This window comes from Nicotiana tomentosiformis, chromosome 4 (genome assembly GCF_000390325.3).
Source record: "Nicotiana tomentosiformis chromosome 4, ASM39032v3, whole genome shotgun sequence".
Classification (NCBI taxonomy): domain Eukaryota; kingdom Viridiplantae; phylum Streptophyta; class Magnoliopsida; order Solanales; family Solanaceae; genus Nicotiana; species Nicotiana tomentosiformis.
In genome coordinates this window covers 118499031-118520951 of record NC_090815.1, presented here as the reverse complement: position 1 = coordinate 118520951, position 21921 = coordinate 118499031, and the positions used below count along the sequence as shown (strand labels likewise).

The following is a 21921-nucleotide window of genomic DNA, read 5'->3' as shown; positions in this document are numbered from 1 at the left end:
AAAGGTTAGGACTGCTAGAAAAAAATTAAATGAGATGCAAGAACATATGAGAACTACCAACTCACCTCTACAGAGCTTTGATGAGGAGAAAGAACTGAAGAAACAGCTAGAGAAATGGGTTAAAATAGAGGAGAGCATATATAAGCAGAAATCTAGAAACCAATGGCTGAAATTGGGAGATTCTAACTCTGCTTTATTCTTTGCAGTATGAAGAATAGAATAAGTCAAAACAAAATCAGAAGTCTAGTGACCAATACAGGAGAGGTAGTACAATCAATGAAAGCAATAGAAGAGGAAATGGTGGGATTCTATAAAGAGTTACTGGGATCCTCTACTGATGTTATACCACCTATACAACCAGATATTATAAAAGAAGGAAATGTGCTAGATAAGAGCCAGCAATTGAAACTAATTAAGCCTATCACTGTAGAAGAGGTTCACAATGCACTCAAAGGGATTGATGATCTAAAGGCTCCAGGGTGTGATGGTTTCAACTCAATGTTCTTTAAGAAATCACGGGGCATCACAAGTCAGGAGATCACCAAGGCAGTGCTTCAGTTCTTCAATACAGCTGAAATATCCCTGCCTATCAATATAACTATTGTTACCTTGATATTAAAGATACATCATCCTTCAACTATTAAAGAGTTGAGGCCTATTTTCTGTTACACAATGTTGTATAAAATAATCTCCAAGATTTTGACTAACGGACTACAAGGCCTGATGGATTATTTAGTACATAAAATATAGTCAGGCTTTGTGCCAGGGAGAGTTATCACAGATAATATAATCCTAATTCATGAGCTGGTGAAAGGGTACGGGAGGAAAGGTATCTCACCTAGATGCATAATTAAATTGGACTTACAGAAAGCTTATGATTTCATCGAATGGTTTTTTTTTAGAGCAAGTCCTGGCGAGTATGAATATACCAGAAGGTTTATTAGATGGATAATGACTTGTATTTGCACAGTGTCCTACTCAATTCTTATAAATAGGAAACTTGTGGAACCATTTAAAGCTAAGAAAGGCTTAAGACAAGGTGATCCATTATCTCCATACATATTTGTCCTTGGTATGGAATATCTTACTAGGTTGCTCAAGACCTTGAGAATGATCCTGACTTCAACTTTCATCCCAGATGTGATAAGCTAAACATTATACAGTTGGGGTTTGCTGATGACTTATTGTTATTCTGCAGGGGAGATACTTTGTCTGTCCAAATGGTATACATCTACTTCATGGAATTTTCTAAAACATCTGGGCTAAAAGCAAATATGGCAAAAAGTTCTATATACTTTGGGGGTGTACCACAAGACATACAACATGACATAATGCAAGCAATTGGTTTTAGCAGGGGAGAATTGTTTTTCAAAAACCTGGGTGTTCCACTAAGCACCAAGAGGATCTCTCTAACATAGTGCCAACCACTATTGGAGAAACTAATAGGAATGACCACTTTCTGGACCTCAAAGTACTTATCCTATGCACGAAGACTTCAGTTGATCAAAATAGTGTTGTTCTCCATCTAAATTTATTGGTCGTAGATATTTGTAATGCCTAAGAAGCTGGTAAAAAAGATAGAAACTGTCTGTAGAACCTTTTTATGGACAACGGGAGTAGAAGCATCAAAAAAAGCTTTACTATCATGGGAGAAAGTATGCTCCCCAAAAACTGCTGGTGGAAACAATGTACTTGATGTATATACTTGGAATAGGGCTGCAATTTGTAAAATGCTATGGAATCTTTGTAAGAAAAAAGACAAGTTGTGGGTCCAGTGGGTTCACCTGTATTATGGGAAGAAATAAGCAGTATGGAAAAATACTCCAAATACTACATCTTGGATGGTCCAGAAGATCATTAAAGACAAGGGATATATAGAAGCAGCAGGAATCAATATGCAAGAAATGGCCTCTTGGAATTATTTCTCTGTTAAGAAGCTATATAATGCGGAGAGTTTCAAAAAGTAACTTGAAAGAAATTGACGTGCAACAACTTAGGGGCTCCAAAATAGATTTTTGTGTTGAATATGGCTATAAAAAATAGGCTTCTTACAAGGGACAGGCTCCATGCGTGGGGGATAACATATATATATTAAACTGTCCTATGTGTAATGACGCAGCTGAAAATATAGATCACTTGATGTTTAGGTGTGGAGTAGCTGAAAGCATATGAAGTAAGTTACTCACCTGGCAAGGCATGGCAAGGCCTATGATGGAGTGACAAAGAAAGATATTGATGGGAAAAGACAATGCAAAAGGAAACAGTGTATGTGCACAACTATACAGGTTGACATTGTCATGTGTTGTTTATCACATATGGAAGGAACGAAACATGAGAGTATTCCAAGGGCAGGGAATGTTAGTTAGACAGATTGTGCAAGAGGTTGTCAGCAGGGGATCAAGATAGAGCAAGTTAGTGAAGAAAATAGCAGAAATGAATTTTTGTCCTTGGTCTTTACTACTGATATTGAGTTGTTAAAGTTGTATGAGGCTGGGGTCATCCAGACTCGTTTTTTTTTGACATTGTACATATTGATATTGATGGGTTTAAAGTATCTTAGAATTATGTTTTGATGATCTAACAAACTTATTGTTAAGAACCAGATAAAGGACCTCATGTACACTTGGTATATATCTCTATCAACGGACTCAAGCTAATGTGTGTTGTATGACTTTAGATAGAAAGGAACCTACTCAGACACCTGATCCCTTGGAGCTTCCCTGACAACAGTATAAAGTCAACTCTACAGTTGGAAAGTGACTGCCTGCACTGTACATGCTACAGTGCAGAAACAGTGCAGCAGTCACTTCCCATTGGGAAGGGGCTTTTTACCAACCAAGTGTTTACATCATCCAAGTGATGTCATCCAAAGGATATTAACAAGAAGCATTACAACAAAACATCACTTGAACACTTTATGAATTGATTCAAGTACTCCAGATCTGACAATCAAGTATTGAAGTCACAAGTGCATCAAGAACAAAGTATAACACTACTACGGACCAGTTCCTACAACAAGTCTTTTGTATGTCCTTAGTTGAGTTGTAACTTTGTATTTGTTCTTCCTTGTAATTCCTACTTTGCTTATTTAGAAGCTTTAATTAGGAACCTTGAAAAACCATAAACCCTTAGTGTTTGTGTCATAACGAGAGTTAGTCATGAGTTGAAGTCTTTGTAATAGGTGTATTGCAAAGTGGCTTGTAATAGGTGTAGTGTAAGTTAGTGAGGGATTAAGAGTTTAATTCCTAGGTTGCAATAGGTTATAATCTAAAGATTGCTCAGTAGTGAAGTTGAAATCCTACCAGTGTAGGTCGTAGTTTTTTATCCCCTTGAGTAGGGATTTTTCCACGTAAAAATATCTTGTGTCATTTACTTACTGGTTCATTAGCTATTTCTGTGGGAACTGGTATAGGACCGGGTCTCTATACAGTTTGGTGGACTCATACATTCTATCAATTGGTATTAGAGCAGGTTCTTTCTTAAAGATTAACACCTAGAAAGGATCCTCATCATGGCTGCTCCACCAAACTTCGAGGAAGGACAATCAACCTATAGACCCCCGAGATTCAACGGCCAATACTATGGCTGGTGGAAAACTAGAATGCATGACTTTATAATGGCAGAAGATTCCGAGTTGTGGGATGTTATTTGTGATGGTCCATATGTCCCAACAAAGAAGGTCGGAGACCCTGCTGTAACAATGCCAAAAAATAGGAAATAATACAACGACGCAGACAGGAAAGCAGTGGAGAAAACCTTTCGCGCCAAGAAGATTTTGGTGTGTGGCATAGGACCTGATGAATACAACAAGATCTCAGCCTGTCAATCCGCCAAGTAAGATATGGGAAGCTTTACAAACAGCATATGAAAGAACCACTCAAGTAAAGCAGTCAAAGATTGACATGCTCACCACTGAGTATGAGCTTTTTAGAATGAAGGATGATGAATCTATTCAAGATATGTACACACGATTCACGTCTATCATAAATGAGTTACACTCACTTGGTGAAATCATCCCAAGGAACAAACTTGTGAGGAAAATTCTTAGCATTTTGCCCAGCTCCTGGGAGAGCAAAGTGAATGCCATTACTGAAGCCAAGGATCTGCAAACACTGACTATAGACGAGCTGGTTGGAAATTTGAAGACCTATGAGATGAAGAGAAAGAAGGATAGTGAAAGAAGAGAACCAAAGAAGGAGAAGAACCTGGTACTAAAAGTTGAAAACAATGATTCGAGTGAGGAGGATATCGATATGGCATACCTTACCATAAGGTTTCAGAAAATGGTTCGAAGGAATGGAGGCATACCAAAGAGAGGCAGTTCTAGCAAACCAAAGAATTATGACCTCTGTCATAAGTGTGGAAAGCCAGGGCATTTCATCAAGGATTGTCCTCTTCTAAAGCAAGAACATTTCAAGCACAACTCTGATAAAGCAGCCAAGAGGAACCCGGTTCCTGACAAATGCTTCAAAAGAAAAAACACAGCTCACAATGTTGTGAAGCAAGCTTTTGCAGCATGGAGAGACTTCTCCGGTGAATCAGAAGAAGAAAATGATGCAGCTGATAGTTCCATGATGGCAGTTAAAAATGAAGCAAATGAATATGACTCAATATTTACTCTGATGGCTCAGTCACACGATGATGAAGATGATGACAATGATGAGGTAAACTTTAGTGATGTTCAGAGGAATCTGAAATCCTACTCTCCCAAGAAACTCATGTCATTAGCTAATGTCTTGATTGATGCATATCATAGCCTTGTGAGTGATAAGGATGCCTTGACCATAGAGTTAGGAGATACTGAGCAGATTAGAGATGACTTGGTGGTTTGTGTAGTTGACCTGAAGGAAACTATAAAAAATCTAAAAAATGAGAAGGATGTTCTAATAGAAAAAATTGCTAGTGTAGAACATGAAAGGGATGATTTAATGGTAGTTGTAGTTGACTTGAAAGAAACCACAGAGAACTTTAGTAGAGAAAAGAGTGCCTTAGTGGAGAAAGTTGCCATTACTGAGCAAGAAAAAGATGATCTCTTAGTGGTAATCGTAGACCTAGAGGAAACAATTGAGGAACTTAAAGCAGAATGTAGGTCTGAAAATTCTGAAAAAGGGAAGGAAGTAGCTAGTGAGGCACATATTAAACTTAAAAATGAGCTGAATAATATGAAAACTAGTCTGTGCGCTAAGCTTGAGAAAAATAGGCAGCTTCAAGCAGAATTGGAGAAAGTAAAAAATGATCTTGAGAAATCTCTTAAGTGGACCTGGTCCTCAGATGCTATTAATGCCATGTACTTTAATAATGGTGGAAATAGGCAGGGAATAGGGTTATAGAGAGAAAGTTCCCTATAACCCTCATAGCAAGTACGTCGTTGCACCTGATAACTGGCTTTGTACCCACTGTGGGAACAATGGGAATTTCAAGAAAAATTGCCAAGCCAGAGTCCAGTCTGTTCAGAAAAACAAAGTTTTTGCTGAAAAAGTAACTACTGAAAGAGGACCAGGTGCCACTCACAAAAAAAGCATGTTGCCTGCATGGACTAGAAAAGCTCTCATTCATCCCTTTTCTCATTACAAGGGACCCAAACTTGTTTGGGTTCCTAAATCTAACCCTTGATTTATCTGTGCAGGGAACAATGAAAGGAAGTAGTCAACAATGGATTATGGACAGTGGATGCTCTAAAAGCACTGCAAGGAGGGAATGTATCCTTTGGAAATGGGAAAAAGGGGTACATTCTTGGTGTTGGAAAAGTTGGAAAGTCTCTCTCACACTCAATTGAGAACGTGTACTATGTAAATGGTCTGAAGTATAGTCTCTTGAGTGTTTCTCAAATCTATGATAAAGGAAACAAGGTGGAGTTCTTGTCAGAGGTGTGCACAGTTACTAATCTGGTAACTGGTGAAGTGGTACTAGTGGCCAAAAGATACATGAACATCTGCGTTGCTGATTTCGTGTCCCTACAAAGTAGTGATATGAGATGCTTGAAAGCAGTTGATGATGATGCAGAGTTATGGCATAGAAGGCTGGGACATGCAAGCTTCTTTTTTCTGAACAAGCTGATACAGAAGGGCCTGGTTTGTGGATTGCAAAATTCAAAATTCAAGGAGCACAGAGTGTGTGATGCATGTGCTAGAGGAAAGCATGTGAAATCCTCATTCAAGCCAAATAATGATGTCAGCACATCAAAGCCACTTGAACTCCTTCATATGGATCTATGTGGCCCTATGAGAGTGCCAAGCAGAGGAGAAAAAAGATATATTTTTGTGATAGTAGATTACTACTCAAGATTCACTTGAACACTGTTTCTCAGAACCAAGGATGAGACCTTCAAGTGTTTGTAGCCTTTGTCAAGAAAATCCAAGTGAAGATGGAATCAAAAGTGGCTTGCATCAGATCCGATCATGGAACAGAATTTGACAATGCCAAGTTTGATGAATTCTGCAGTGAAAATGGCATCACCCACAACTTCTCAGCTCCAAGAACTTCACAACAAAATGGAGTTGTAAAAAGAAAGAATAGAACCCTCGAAGATATGGCTAGAACAATGCTTATTAATAGTGGGATAGACAAAAACTTCTGGGTAGAAGCCATAAATACAACCTGCTACTTGGTGAACATGTGCATGGTCAGATCCTTCCTGAACAAAACTCCCTATGAACTGCTCAATGGAAGGAAGCCTAAGCTGACTCACCTAAGAACATTTGGCTGCAAATGCTATGTTCTCAACAATGGAAAGGATCAACTTGGAAAATTTGATGCCAAAAGTGATGAAGGAATTTTTCTGGGGTATTCCTCTCAAATCAAAACTTACAAGGTTTACAATAAAATGACTCGGTGTGTGGAAGAAAGTGTTCATGTAATATTCAACGAGACACTTCCATCTGGTGAGAAGAGCAACAAGGATGATCAAGACAGTGAGCCACTGCTGGTTCCAGGAGAGATCACTGACATGGCAAATGGAAAGGCAGATATGATGAGTCAAATAAAGGATAAAAATGAAGACAATACAACCTCTTCCTCTCCAACTCAAGAGGGACCAGGTACACACATCACAACCACTGAAGCTGAAGAAAGAGTAGTTGATGTAGTTCAAAGTACCCCACATGCAGTAGAAAGAGGAATTCAAGGGAATCATTCAGGATTACCTAGTTCCTCCACTAGTGAGATTCAGGTTCCAAATTGGAAACACAAAAGCTCTAATCTCTCGATAATATAATAACCCCCCTTGATTCTGGAGTCCAAACTAGATCAAAAGCCAGAAATTCACTTGCCTTCTCAGCCTTCCTCTCCCAAATAGAACTCAAAAATATTAAGGAAGCCTTGAAGGATGCAGACTGGATCACAGCTATGCAGAAGGAGTTGCATCAATTTGAAAGGAATAAAGTATGGCACCTGGTACCTAGACCCTCAGATAGAACCATCATGGGAACCAGGTGGGTATTCAGGAACAAGCTTGATGAGCATGGAAAAACTATAAGGAACAAGGCAAGGTTGGTTGTCCAAGGTTATAATTAGGAGGAAGGGATTGATTATGATGAGACTTTTGCTCCAGTTGCTCGTATGGAAACCATCAGAATTCTCATTACCTTTGCATCACGTATGGAATTCACCTTGTTCCAAATGGATGTAAAAAGTGCATTTCTGAATGATTTTCTAAAGGAAGAAGTCTATGTTAAGCAACCTCCAGGTTTTGAATGTCATAAACATCCTAAATATGTGTTCAAATTGGACAAGGCACTGTATAGTTTGAAGCAGGCTCCTCGATCTTGATATGAAAGGTTGTCAAGGTTTCTCTTAGAAAATGGCTTTACAAGAGGAAAAATTGACAACATTCTGTTTCTGAAGAAACAAGGAAGGAACCTGCTCATTGTTCAGATATATGTTGATGATATTATCTTTGGGGAGACAGCTAACTCACTTTGTGAGGAATTTGCAAAACTCATGGGAAGTGAGTTTGAGATGAGCATGATGGGGGAGCTGAACTTTTTCTTAGGTCTTCAAGTGAAGCAGTCCACGACGGGAACTTGTATTAGTCAGCAGAAATATATCAAGGAACTTTTGAAGAGGTTTGATATGAAAGCATCAAAGGTGATTGATACCCTCATTGCCACTACTGCCAAGGTAGACATGGATGAATCTGGCTCTCCTGTAAATCAAACAACGTATCGAGGTATTATTGGATCACTCCTCTACCTTATTGCCAGCAAGCCAGATATTGTATTCAGTGTAGGTTTATGTGCAAGGTTTCAATAAATCCCAAGGAATATCATCTAAAAGCTGCTAAAATGATTATGAGATATCTTAAGGGAACACAGGACCTGGTTCTGTATTACCCTTCAGATGACAAGTTTAATCTTGTTGGTTATGCTGACACTGACTATGCAGGTTACCTTGTGGACAGGAAGAGCACATCTGGAATGGCTCATTTCCTAGGATCCTATCTGATTTCATGGGGTACAAGGAAGAAAATTCAGTAGCTCTCTCAACAACTGAAGCATAATATGTTGCTGCAACATCCTGTTGTGCTCAGCTCTTCTGGATCAAACAACAATTGGAGGATTTGGGGGGTATACACTGACTGTGTACCTCTGTTATATGAAAATACCAGTGCACTCAACATGACAAAGAACCTTGTCCAACACGAGAGAACCAAGCACATTCATGTGAGACATCATTTTATCAGAGACAACGTGGAGAAGGGGCGTATTTGCATGAAGTTCTGTAGTATAGAAGACCAAATTGCAGATATCTTCACCAAAGTTCTAAACAGGGAACATTTTGAGAGAAACAAGATGGCAGTGGGGTTAATCAAGTTAAATTGAGAACCTGATTTCCTTCCATATGGCTATGAAAATTACATTCATGTAAATCTAGCTAAAGTGTTTTTTGGCCAAGCTTAACTCACTTCTATACCGTTGCAGGTAGACACGCATGATGATTATAGAAGCTGAAGGAACAATGCATGAGCAGCAAAAGAGAGTTGAAAATCCTTTTAAAAAGACCGGTCAGGAACCTAGTTCTTATACCACAGGTTAGTAGTCTTGTATTTTTCTCATGCGTATCTCAAAAGAAACAAAATTAACTGCCACGTCATCCACCTTTTCAGACTTTGTATATCACGTCTTTTCTTTCAAATCTTTTCACTTCCCTTTGTAACGGTGCATCTTCCCACAAACCTACCGCCATTTCAGAAATCGTTTCTCTCTTCCCTCATAATTATCCTTTCCCTCCTTAAAACCCCTTCATTCCTAACCTTGAGCGATCATCCATCTCTCTTTCTCTATCCTTCCAGAATCTTCAACCTAACTATCTACCATGGCTAAAGAGTAAGCTACCCTACCCACCTTGGAAGGTAACATCTTCGACTCATCTGCCACCTTCGAAACACCACCAAAAATCCCCTCTTCCATCATTACTGACACTGATATATCCAAACCTGGTTCCCTTTCACCTCTTGTCTCTCTCACCACTCCATCTGACCCTATTCCTTCATTAAGTGTTGAGGACTCAGAAGCCTCAAAAGTTAACATCGTTTCTTCTATGTTGCCTGATACTCTTAAAAACCAGAACAAAGATGAAAAAGAGGGTGAAACTCAACAAGAAAAAGGGGGTTTTGAGGAAGATATTGATCAGTACATAAGTTCTCCAGTCTTGGACACTATTTCTCCCATGGAGTCTCAGGAAAAAGAGGCCACTAAAAATATATTGGCCATTGCTGCTGAGGGACTGGTGGATGAAGGACCTTCTACCATGCCTGAGTCTTAGGGGGAAGGGACTCCGCTCTTAGGAGAAAAAGGAACAATGGTGCTCTTTGAACCACCTGCACCTGAAGAAGCTACTGGGAACCCTGTTGATGAACCTGATCTTATCCCTGAGGAAACATGTCAAGAATCATCTTCCCAGGTCAGCTTTGACCCTGCTCATTCTCCTCACTTTGACGCTGAGCCGTTGGAGACCTAGTGATGAGGATGCTCAGGATGATGTGGTTCTCAGTACTCGCTTCAAGATTAGAAAGCCCGTGGTCACTCCTGAGCCCCCTTCTAAGCGACCTACCATAAGGTTGCAACAGAAGGAGGCTTTTGAGTCTGCCCTGAAGAAAAACAGAAGGAGTAGCAAGAAGAAGAAGAAGAGGCTGATGAAGAAAGGGGAAATTGTGTGTGACAAAAATATTCCAGTAGTAGAGGTGGATAAGGATGCTCAGGAGGAACCAAGTTCCATGGTTGAGAGATCTCAGAAAAAGAAATAATATGTTGAGAGTGCTTCAAATGAAGTTGTTGAAAAACCAAGTAAAAAGTCTATGAAAGGTAGTGTCAAGTCTAAGCAAGTTGTGGAGGAAGAATCTATGTCTGATGATGATATTCTGGTAAAATCAAGTGAAAAGGGCAAGTCCATTGGCAGGTCTGGCAAAAGGAAGTTGGAAGCTGTTGGGGAACTCGGTTCTGTAAAAAAGGTGAAAAGTGTAAGTGTACTAGGGTAAGAAAGGTTGAGACATCAAAATGTATTGTGGGGTCGCACTTTTGATCCAGAGATTTCTAAAATGGCGGGTATGAGACAAATTCTTGAGATGGTGGAATTTCAGTAGTGGGGCCATCTGTTCAAAGAGGATGTGGCCAAAGTATATAAGGATAAGTTCAAAAGCTTCTATGCCGACCACTTCACTGTTGAAGATGACCACGTCTGTGTTTTAGTGAATGGAGTGGATATGGTATTGGACGCTAATGTGTTGGGGGACATTCTCAAGGTTCCATCTGAAGTGTTATCATCTGTGAGAGGTGCTTGTGGATCTAATTTTAGGCGCGTCATTGTGAAAGAAAAAGTTGTCCAGCATGGGAAACTGGTACACAAGAAGGCTCTGCTTCCTGTGTACCAACTGTTGTTCGAGTTGGTTAACAAGGTTCTGCTCCCTCGTGCTGAAAGAAGGTCCATTACTTCCAGGTCTGATCTATACTTAATGGAAGCACTAGATGAATTCCGTTCTATCAACTCGCCTGCCATTATGATTGAACATATACAGAAAGTGGCAGCTTTCAAAGATGGGAACCATGGACTTCCGTATGGCTTTCTTCTCACGCGTGTCTTCAAGTTCTTTGATGTACCCTTAGGAAATCCCAAGATGGGGACCAGGAAACAAACCTTCTCGAAAACTACACTGGAGTAATATGAATGTATTGAAAAGGTTGGAGGAATGGGAAGCACTTTGACGATCTCACAACTAATCAACGCCCAGAATAGTGCCACAGAGGAGATCAGGAAGCTGAAGGCAAGGAACACCATTCTTGAGACTCAGCTTAGTCAGGCTATAGCAGCACCAAGACCCCCTAGTTCATCAAGTGAAGAAGTTGCTCGTCTGTCTAAAGAAAATGCTGAGCTCGAAAAACAGGTGGAGAACTTGAGAGAGAAACTGCTCGCAGAGCAAATGTCCGCAAATGCTCGGATTGACCTTGTTCTCAACACTCTTTTTGCCTCCTCCAAGCCTTCCTTCTCTAGTGCCCCCTAAGAAAATCTTCCAGTGACTAGTGTCAAGTTTCTATCTTTTGTTTTGATGACTTATGGTAGTTATTTTTGTCTTTTTTGTGATGTGGATGGATTTCACCTGTACTGCTCCCGCTTTCAACAGTCCAAACTTGCCTTTGCTGTAATGGCAAAGGCTTATGTTTTATTAAATTCAATGAAGACTCTTTTTTGTTGTTAAATGCTTGTCTTTTTCTGCTTCTCTTTTCTATCATGTTGTGTGCACACATGTGGCATGAGTTAGCTGGGCTAGACCTCTTTATGTTGATTACTTGCTTGTATATTTTTAATGATGCCAAAAGGGGGAAGATAAATTGAAGCAGGGGGATCTGAGTAAGGGGGAAGCATAGAGTCAGGGGGAACTTGTGAAGTTCCTAGTACTTTATCTGGTTTATTGTGCTCTGCAAATGGTTGTCAATTTTTAAAGTTTGTCATCATCAAAAAGGGGAAAATTGACGGGTTTAAAGTATCTTAGAATTATGTTTTGATGATCTAATAAACTTATTGTTAAGAACTAGATAAAGGACCTAATGTACACTTGGTATATATCTCTATCAACGGACTCAAGCTAATGTGTGCTGTATGACTTCAGATAGAAAGGAACCAACTCAGGGACCTGATCCCTTGGAGCTTCCCTGACAGTAGTACAAAGTCAACTCTACAGCTGGAAAGTGACTGCCTGCATTGTACATGCTACAGTACAGAAACAGTGCAGCAGTCACTTCCCATTGGAAAGGGCTTTTTACCAACCTAGTGTTTACATCATCCAAGTGATGTCATCCAAAGGATATTAACAAGAAGCATTACAATAAAACATCACTTGAACACTTTGTGAATTGATTCAAGTACTCCAGATCTGACAATCAAGTATTGAAGTCACAAGTGCATCAAGAACAAAGTACAACACTACTACGGACCAGTTTCTACAACAAGTCTTTTGTATGTCCTTAGTTGAGTTGTAACTTTGTATTTGTTCTTCATTGTAATTCCTACTTTGCTTATTTAGAAACTTTAATTAGGAACCTTGAAAAACCATAAACCCTTAGTGTTTGTGTCATGACTAGAGTTAGTCATGAGTTGAAATCTTTGTAATAGGTGTATTGCAAAGTGGCTTGTAATGGGTATATTGCAAGTTAGTGATGGATTAAGAGTTTAATTTTTAGGTTGCAATAGGTTGTAATCTAAAGATTGCTCAATAGTGAAGTTGAAATTCTACCAGTGTAGGTCATGGTTTTTTATCCCCTTGAACATGGATTTTCCACGTAAAAATCTCTCGTGTCATTTACTTACTGGTTCATTAGCTATTTCTGTGGGAACTGGTATAGGACCGAGTCTCTATACAGTTTGGTGGACTCATACATTCTATCAGATACTGGTAAATAAAATCATTTAATTATCAAAAAAAAATAATAAACAATTTATTTTGAATATAAAGTTTAATCTTACCTTACTGTATTTTTTTCTAAGAATATTTCCATGTATAACGGAGTGGTTTTTCAAACTCAACTGTAGAACCCAAAATTTGGATAAGAGTACTCATAGCTAACAAATTGAAAAGTAGCTTTGAGTATACGAGTCGAATTAGGATCCACTCAACAAGTCTTAAACTCATTTTGGCATGTCACATTTTGTTCCAAACAAAATTTAGACCCACCCGATTCTAACACCCGATATCCGAATATCCAGAACACGGCCCGCCCAATTAAAGCGCTAAAGCCGTAAGCTTGCTGTTTTACACTTATCTTCTTCTTCGGCGAATGGTAAAGCAGTAGCAACTCGAGCTCTGCGCAATACTTTGCCACGAGAAGATAATCTCCTTCGCCCTGACTTTTCACCTACTTCTGAAGTATATCCAATTCTTTAACCTGTTGCTAAAATGTTGAATACTTAAGTAAAACAATAAACTCCAAAAAGGCCTTTTTTAAATTTCATACAAGGAAAAACAAATGGCTTCAATTTGCACTTCAAATCACCCAAATTTTCACTTCCTATGCAGAAACAACCCTAATTCAAACCCTAACCCTAGTTCAATCTCTCATCATCACCTACTACTAGCTCCGTCTTCTCTCTCTTTCTCCCGTTTGCGGTTGTGCCATTGCGCGGCGGTGAAGACCGGTTCTGAAAGCGGTGGGGTTCGGAGCGATAACGCGGAGCTGTTGCGGAAGCCGGTGATTTCGACGGGGTTGGAGTCGTCGTCGTCGTCAGCCGGCGAGGAGTTGGTAAAGGAGGAGGAGGAGTCTGATGATGACGTTGAGAAGAAGAGTGGAGATGAACAAAATTGGGTCGATTGGGAGGACCAGATTTTGGAGGATACTGTGCCGCTTGTTGGTTTTGTTAGAATGATTCTTCATTCTGGAAAGTAAGGCTCTCAGTTTTACTTACCTTTTGCAGAATTTGCTAATGTTAGAATCGTTTGTGATTCATAATATGCTTTGCCTGTGTGTATTTATCTCTAAAGTAGGAAATATCTGAATTTTCAATGTACATGAGAGAGAGAGAGAGAGAGAGAGAGAGAGAGAGAGAGAGAGAGAGAGAGAGAGAGAGAGAGAGAGAGAGAGACTTTGAGGATATAGGTACATTTTCAATGGTCTGCCAAAGCTTTTCTTGTAGCTTTGCAGATATACTGATAGACGGAGTGCATTATGTTCAATCAGTTCACAATCTCTGTACGTCTAGTTGTTTTTTTAGCATCCTCTTTGTTTAGTAACTATAAAAAAAAATTTATTGGAAAGCAACTACTTTCTTATAGCAATAAAAGTAGTCAAAGCAGCAGATACTGCCTTATCTAGAAGCCTGGTCAGTTTATTCCCTTATGAGTTAAAGCTCCATTTCCATAAAGAAAGAAAGCATTTGGTGAATGTTTACATCTGGTTGATGAATGGTGTCATGGATGAAGTGAGCCTTTGAACTGCTTAATCAAGTCACCACTTTGTTTTGTTGTTATCACAGAAACCAAGAAAAAAAAACATCTTGGGTAGTGGATTACGATTGGTCGTTCTAATTAAGGTTAAGTTGGTCGTCAATCTGTTTTCGCCCCCCCTTCCTTTATTTTGAACGGAGTTGTTTCTGGAGTTGTTGGCAGAGATTAGAGATAAGATAGTTATTAAAAGATGCATGTTTTACAAAATTGTACTTACCTCAGTGATATGTCCGGTATGCCAATGAAATATGAAATATTGCAGAGCCATAGTTTTCAACCTCCAGACCCTATATATTCATCTATTCTTACAATTAGGTGATTGTTCAACCCCCAACTCAACGTTGATATCATTTCATCTGTTCAATCTACAACTTGCAGATATGCAGTTGGCGATAGGTTAAGTCCTGATCATCAGAGAACTATTCTACAAAGGTTACTTCCATATCATCCCGAATGTGAAGAGAAGATTGGCTCTGGAGTAGATTACATTACTGTATGCCATCCTCCTCTTTGTTTCATTTACGTATCCACCTGCATTGTTATTTCAGATAGCATCTCTCTTCTCATTTAGGTCTGTTTTTTGGTGTACTTACTTTCTCAATGAGTATAGCTAATGATCTTTTGTATACTCTCTAATATTTGCTTCTTGTGCGGAAATGCTCATATGTTGTGTGGCATGCATTCTTCCTGAAGATATTTTAAGCTTTTATAAGCAATCTAGTGATACTTTTGATGCATGAAACTTCATATTGAAATGTACTGTAAAAGCTTCTTTTTTTTATTATAAAGTAAGTTGCTTCATTGAAAGGCATCAAGCAGATGCAGTGATTACAAAAATAGAGATGCTAGCTCCATTACAAGATGTTATGATAGGATCTGGGAGCTAGCCAATAACCAAAAAATATACCTTAAAGAGGCTAGTCTAGAGTGAGGGAACTCAACAAATCTAAAAAGACAGTAGAACTTTTAAATAGGACTGTTTGGCCAAACAAAAAAGACTAAGCAGACATCTGGCCTTCAGCAAGTGTTGGAGTTGAGACTCCATCAAAACATCTGAGGTTTCTTTCAGTCCATAGGCTGTACTGTAAAATCTTTTTCTTATTTGGCCCTTGGTTGATCTCTCTCTCTCTCCATGCACAAATGCCGCTTCTTGACAGAATGACTCGATAACTTCACTTCATGCCCTTGAAATTAGTGTGGCAATCTCGACAGGAGATAAAATGATTGTACAAAAAAAAGGAGATAAAATGATTCTTATTTTGAGGTGAAGAACTGAGAAATGATTTCCTATCTTAATAGCTTTATTAAACACTGTTCATAACTTGGTAAAATGTTGTATTAAATATTTCAGGTTGTATTGCAAACATTATATGTTGCCCTTAAGTAGAACTTTCTGTGTGATATGGCTAACCCACAATTACCATCTGAAACTTGTTAATCTGCTAGCCATGAACTTCATTTACTTCTTGAGTTTGTTCATACTCATGGAATATTGTAGCTTAATTTAGGTTTATGGAAGGTCAGCACTGCTGTTTTCTTGATTGAATGATAATTGAGCTCCACTAAACTGCCTTTTAGGACTATTACTGTACTCTGTTTTATCATTTGAGGTTAAGGGGGACCTAGAGTGAACCATATTTCTATACTTACACAGGCAGAGAATGATGTCAGGGTATTTAGAAGGTAGCAAAAATAGCAGGAAAAACTAATCCGCCAATAGGAATGGACATCTATCCTCTTCCTAGGGATGAAGCAGTATCAAATTCAATCCATAGGTGGATAGTCCCCAACTATTGTATGGTATGAGGTGCCTGTGATATCTTTGATGGTGCTGAAAGGGATGGTTCCGTTGTGAGCAAATGGATCTACAGATAGTGAACAAAAACACTGAGGGAAGTAAACACAGGGAAATTGTGGAGTCTCAATGGCAATAATATTTCAGGGAAATCCAGTGTAAAGTGATCATGGTGAAGGATGTTCAAGGAGATTACGCACTGAGGAAGAGTTTTCCTTTATGGAGAGAGGGCAAGAGCCCATACTTGGAGCACGAATTCATATGCAAGATGCCCAGTTGGATCACTAATTCGTAGATGGCCAACCTCTTGAAAGGATCTCCTTCGACAGGAGAATAAATACCATTGTAGCTAGGCTTTGTTCTCTTGAATAGGTAGGCTCAGTGACGTCCCCAAACCATTAGACTTCCAGAGAAGAGGAGTCCGGTCGCCATTAAAACCCTTCTCGGAAACCGAGGAAATATCCAATCCAATTCTGATACTGGGTAGGATTCACCAGCGCTAGTCCAGTGAAGACAGAAACATGAGAAGCAACAGTGATGTATCTCACTAGTAAACACGATATGGGATAGTGGATTGGGCTTCATTTTGAGAAATGGTTTGTGAATCAAATTATGCAGATGACTAATGGGATTTTTAAACTTATCATTGTAGCTGGAAATAAATAATGAATCTGATTTAGAGTATAATAAACTGAGGAAATTTGGGATTTTTTTGGAATATCTTGGTGACCACAATAAGAAGGCAAAAGCATTATCAATGCGTGGTGAAAAAAGTTGATCAGAGGGAAGCAGCAAAAAGAGCAAGATAGACTTGGACAGACCAAATACAAAATAGGGAAGAGAAGGCCAGCAAATTATTTGTTAGTTATGGAAAACAAGATATTAGCTATAAGGTTTTACAGTGTTCATAAAGGTTCTAGTGAAGAGTCGGTAGTGGGAATTACCTAATTTTCGGAAGCACATGTCAGTAACATGTAATCCCTTTGTTTTAGGATAAGTGCTCATGGACCTAAATTGTGCTATTAGGTTTGAGAAAATAATTATGAATTATTTGCTTGCTATTTGCAGTAATTAAATTGTGCTATTAGGTTTCTACAATTTTAAGTACGCATGTGTCAGAGAGAGTGCGTGAATGATTCTCGTATGCAACTTTCTTAACATTGTATATCACTTGGTTTTTCTTGACAGGTAGGGTACCATCCTGATTTTGAAAGCTCAAGGTGTTTATTTATTGTTCGGAAGGATGGTGAATTGATTGACTTCTCATACTGGAAATGCATAAAGGGGTTAATCAGAAAAAACTATCCACTCTACGCTGACAGCTTTATTCTCAGGCATTTTCGGAGGCGTAGACATAATGACTGAATGTATCATTTTGAACTCGTAACTACCCTGAATTTCATGCAACGGAAATTCTTTTACTTTTGCCGAGCACATTATGCTGAAGTGTCAATCAAAGAGTTGAAGGTTATAAGTTGGTGTTTATTGGAAGCTTACTGGAATATACACTCCATAGAATTGCCCTCCAACTACTTTATCTACAATTCTACACTCTGAAGAATTTAAAGTTACTCAGTGATCAACAATGTATTCAAGTTAGTGTAAGTTTCTTTAGATAGCCAGGTCTCTTACTGTTTCAAAAGAAGCATTTATCACATCATAATTGTTGAAGTAAAAGGTTGCATTTCCAGCCTTCAGTATTGTGTCCTTTTCTTTATTCTGTTTCTCTTCTTTTTCTCCAATCTCCATTCTCTTCCCTTGATTTCTTTGTTTTATTTTGTGGTTGGAGATTCCCTGTTTTATACTTTTCCGTATTTTGGGACTATTGCTGATTTCTCAGGTGTTGCGGACTTGCGGTTGATTGGTAAATTCAAGTCTAATAAAGAAAATTTGCCTTCTCAATATTTCTAAGAAAAAATTGCAGTTCAGACTGTGATGGCTTTTAGGATTTAAGAGGAGTGCCTGTGTTTTCTATAAGCTAAAGGAGCTCCAGTGTAGATTTCGTGTCATGTTATTTACTACTTTCTGGAAATGAAAGCATTAGTAACATCCGTATGGACCTGAGCTCCAGAATACAACAAATTGGAAATCTTTGAAAAATCTGCTATGGCATATACATGAGATGGTTCTATACTGAGTTCTGCAACAAAGTCAAGTCATCAATTAGAATTTATAGATCAGTCGATCAACAAATGACTTACTACTAGTAGTAAATTATGGATGCGATGATAACTATCATTCCGTACCAGGGGTCTCAAAACTATGCCCTCCTTGCTCGTCTAGAAACTTTGGTAGGAATAAAGTAATTCCGGATAGCACTTTGGGCGTGATCTACAACCACAACAACAAACCCAGTATAATCTTACAAGTCTGAGGAGAGTAGTATGTATGCAGATTTTACTCTTACCTCGAGAAGGTAGAGAGGTTGGTTTCAATAGACTGTCGGCTCAAGAAAAGGCGAAAAAAGTAATAGTAACAAGCAATAACACCAACAAGTAAGAAAACCAAAGCGAAAGAAATATCAAATAGTCATAAAAATCTAAGAATGCAGGTGCAATCTAATGGTTAATAATGCGGGCGAAAATATGAAGGATTAGAATTTTAGTCACATAAACACAAAAAGCAATAGGTGATTTCTTCACAATTTGTGTTAATTTTAGTATATAGACTATAGAATTACCTAAACCTGGAAGTATAATTATATGGTACGTACATGACTACATATACTGATGCGAGATATCAAATATATATGAAATAATCAAGGTGCGTAAGCATGGGCGACCCAACGAATTTTGTGGCCTAAAGCCAAACTTTATGAGGGCCTTAGCGTTTTTTTATAAACAATTTTTTTTATATATTTGAAGTATATTTTTCTGCTTTTTTAAGATGCAAAATTATTAATAATTTTCTTTTAATCAATTTCTCGTAATAAGCATTTAACCTCTCTTAAGATATTGTTGATTTTAGGTAAGATTTTATCAATTTTAATCTTAAAAAACTTCTTTTCGCTGAAGCAACGGTAACATGAGTTATTAATATTATTCTATAAGCAATATAGTCATTTGGAAAAGAATCAAATCTTTTTATTTGATTGAGTATATCAATTAAACTGTTATCTTCTAATTGTGCTATTTTCCTTTATACTTTTAATTCAGAAAATAAATCTAAACCATCAATATCGGATTGCTTAGTATGCTTTAAGGAACATTCAAGATTAAGGCAATATTTTTTTAAATTTTCATCATCTAATGATCTCAGTTTTTTTACTGCTAAATAGAAAAAGCAAAAATATATTTATATGTTTCGAATTGTTCAAATCTATCTTGAAGTGAAAAAATAACCCTGTCTACTATGTATAAAAACTAATCAACTCTAGAAGACTCCTCGAGAGATTTTGAGATTTTATTATCAACATTCTCATCAAATTGTTTCTTCCTATATATCACACGTTTCTTACGAAATTTGGGTTCGATATTCATTTCAAATGCAATTTCCTTGGCAGAAATCATAGCAGTTGCAAATCCTTCCTCTCTATATTTGTTAAAGAAATAAATTAATATTTTCATTTTACCGAACTTTATTTAAACTTATATAGCCTATTAGGTCATATAGGATTACACTGAATTTTTTGTTGTTGTTGTTGTTCTTGTTGTTATTGTTGTTATTATTGTTGTTTGAGATATAGTCTATTAGGTATAACAAAAAATAGGACCCCTACAAATATGGGGCCTAAAGCAGTTGCTTTACCTGCTTTAAGGAAAGGCCGACCCTGTGCGCAAGTTTGTTTGAATATCATCGTTATAAAATTAACAGAAAAGGGTCAAAATTGTCCTCGAACTATTGAAAATAGCACAAATATACTCTCAGTTTGTTTTTGGTATTAAATTTGTCCTCGCCGTCTAAAAATCGGACCATTATTGCCTTAAAAACTAATGGCTGCCACATCAACTTTTGGACATATTTAAATATTACGAAAAAGGGTCAAAATTGCCCTCGAACTATCGAAAATAGCTCAATTATATCCCCCGTTTGTGTTTGGTACAAAATATGTCCTTGACGTCTAAAAATTGGACCATTACTGCCCTAAAAACTAACGGCCGTCACATGAGCTCATGTGAACAACAAAAATCTATCTCCACCAGACGAAGGCCATCTTGACAAAAGCCCCCACGGATAAAATTTCTTTCTCCATTTTCATTCGTTGACTCATCTAAGTGTTGCTCCTTCTAAATAATTAAAGCTACACCAATCTTATTATGAGAAATTTAGTTGGGCTATTCTTAAGATTCACAAATCTGTAAAAAAAATTTAATATACTATACAAGAAATAAAATACCAACTTTTATCACTTAAAATCAGAAATCTTATCACAAAAATGGTAGAGAACAACAAAAGCTGCATATTGCAGTACTCCCATGGCTAGCTATCCAAATTCATAGCTCAAAAAGGTCACAAATTAATTACAAAGATATATCCTTTTAAAAACAACTCTCATAAAAAAACTTGAAAACCATTAGAATGAGACCATCCTCTAAAATACTATACCCTTCCACTTCCGGTCTTCATCAACACAAAAGAAAAGAAGACCGACCGCAAATAAGACGTAGACCCAAAACCTCATAAAAAGATACACTTTTTAGACACCACCTAATCCTTCCCCTCCTCACTAGCCTAGCTAGCAGACCACCTGAAGTGCTTCACTACGCCTTCACAGAAAATGCAGCAAACCCTCGCAGAAAATGAGTTCTTGCGGGTGGAGAAGTTTTTTTTTTTGGTCATGTTGTACTGGCATGTCAACATGATTATAATATTTGAATAGGTCCAAAAGTTTATGTGGCAGCCGTTAGATTTTAGGGCAAGGACATATTTGGTACCAAACACAAACGGAAGATATAATTGAGCTACTTTCGATAGTTTGAGGATTATTTTGACCATTTTTCCGTAATATTTAAGTATGTCCAAAAGCTGATGTGACAGCCGTTAGTCTTTAGGGCAATAATGGTCCAATTTTTAGACGGCGAGAACAAATTTAGTACCAAAAACAAACGGAAAGTATATTTGAGTTATTTTTGATAGTTCAAGGATAATTTTGACCCTTTTTCGTAAAATTAAATAAATAATTAAATGAAGCCATTCTAGCTACTCTTTTATGCTATGTAGATTTACGTTTTATCCCCTTTAAGATTTACACCTTTGCCTTGTATTAATTTGACATTATCAGTTCTCACATAAAAAGTGGGTGTTGCATGAGTGACCACTATTCTTGCCGGTGCTAGAAAGGACATGTTGGATTCAGACACGTAGTTGGTTCTTATGTGACTTCTTAGGCACTTGAGCACTAAAGTTAAAGATATTTTTGTTTATTAATCACTTATTATGTCATTTTAGTTTGCGTAATTCAACTGTCTCTCACATTATCTAGAACTAGAAGGGGTTCAATTTTCACACTAGCAGTATAAACTATTTTTAGGTATCACTGTAGATTCATTATTTTTAACAGGTTATTTCTCCTCTTTTTTAAAGTTATCTATACATGTTTAATATCGAAAATTATCTGCAATTAATTTTAGATAATTTGATTAAAATTTGTCAAAACACTATTCGTGTATAAAAACAAATCCTATCTAGAGTAAGCTGTTTGCTCCCAAAGAAAGCAGGATAAATCTAAGGACTTGTGACAACATAAACAGTTTCCTTG

At 37.8% G+C, this 21921-nt stretch overlaps 3 protein-coding genes across 3 annotated transcripts; all 3 read left to right on the top strand.

The window, feature by feature from the left end:
• Positions 1–3797: 3797 nt before the first annotated feature.
• LOC138910434 (uncharacterized) lies at positions 3798–5330 on the top strand. The gene has a single exon (XM_070201673.1). The coding sequence runs from the start codon at positions 3798–3800 to the stop codon at positions 5328–5330; it is 1533 nt and encodes a 510-aa protein (XP_070057774.1).
• Positions 5331–5407: 77 nt separating this feature from the next.
• Positions 5408–6293, top strand: LOC117281984 (uncharacterized mitochondrial protein AtMg00300-like). The gene is made up of 2 exons (XM_070201672.1): positions 5408–5444; positions 5668–6293. Exons 1-2 carry the CDS (start codon positions 5408–5410, stop codon positions 6291–6293), a joined length of 663 nt encoding a protein of 220 aa, XP_070057773.1.
• A 6949-nt stretch (positions 6294–13242) lies between these two features.
• LOC104118273 (protein DCL, chloroplastic) lies at positions 13243–17920 on the top strand. The gene is made up of 3 exons (XM_009629489.4): positions 13243–13867; positions 14807–14921; positions 17412–17920. Exons 1-3 carry the CDS (start codon positions 13455–13457, stop codon positions 17586–17588), a joined length of 705 nt encoding a protein of 234 aa, XP_009627784.1. The 5' UTR covers positions 13243–13454; the 3' UTR covers positions 17589–17920.
• Positions 17921–21921: the final 4001 nt, after the last annotated feature.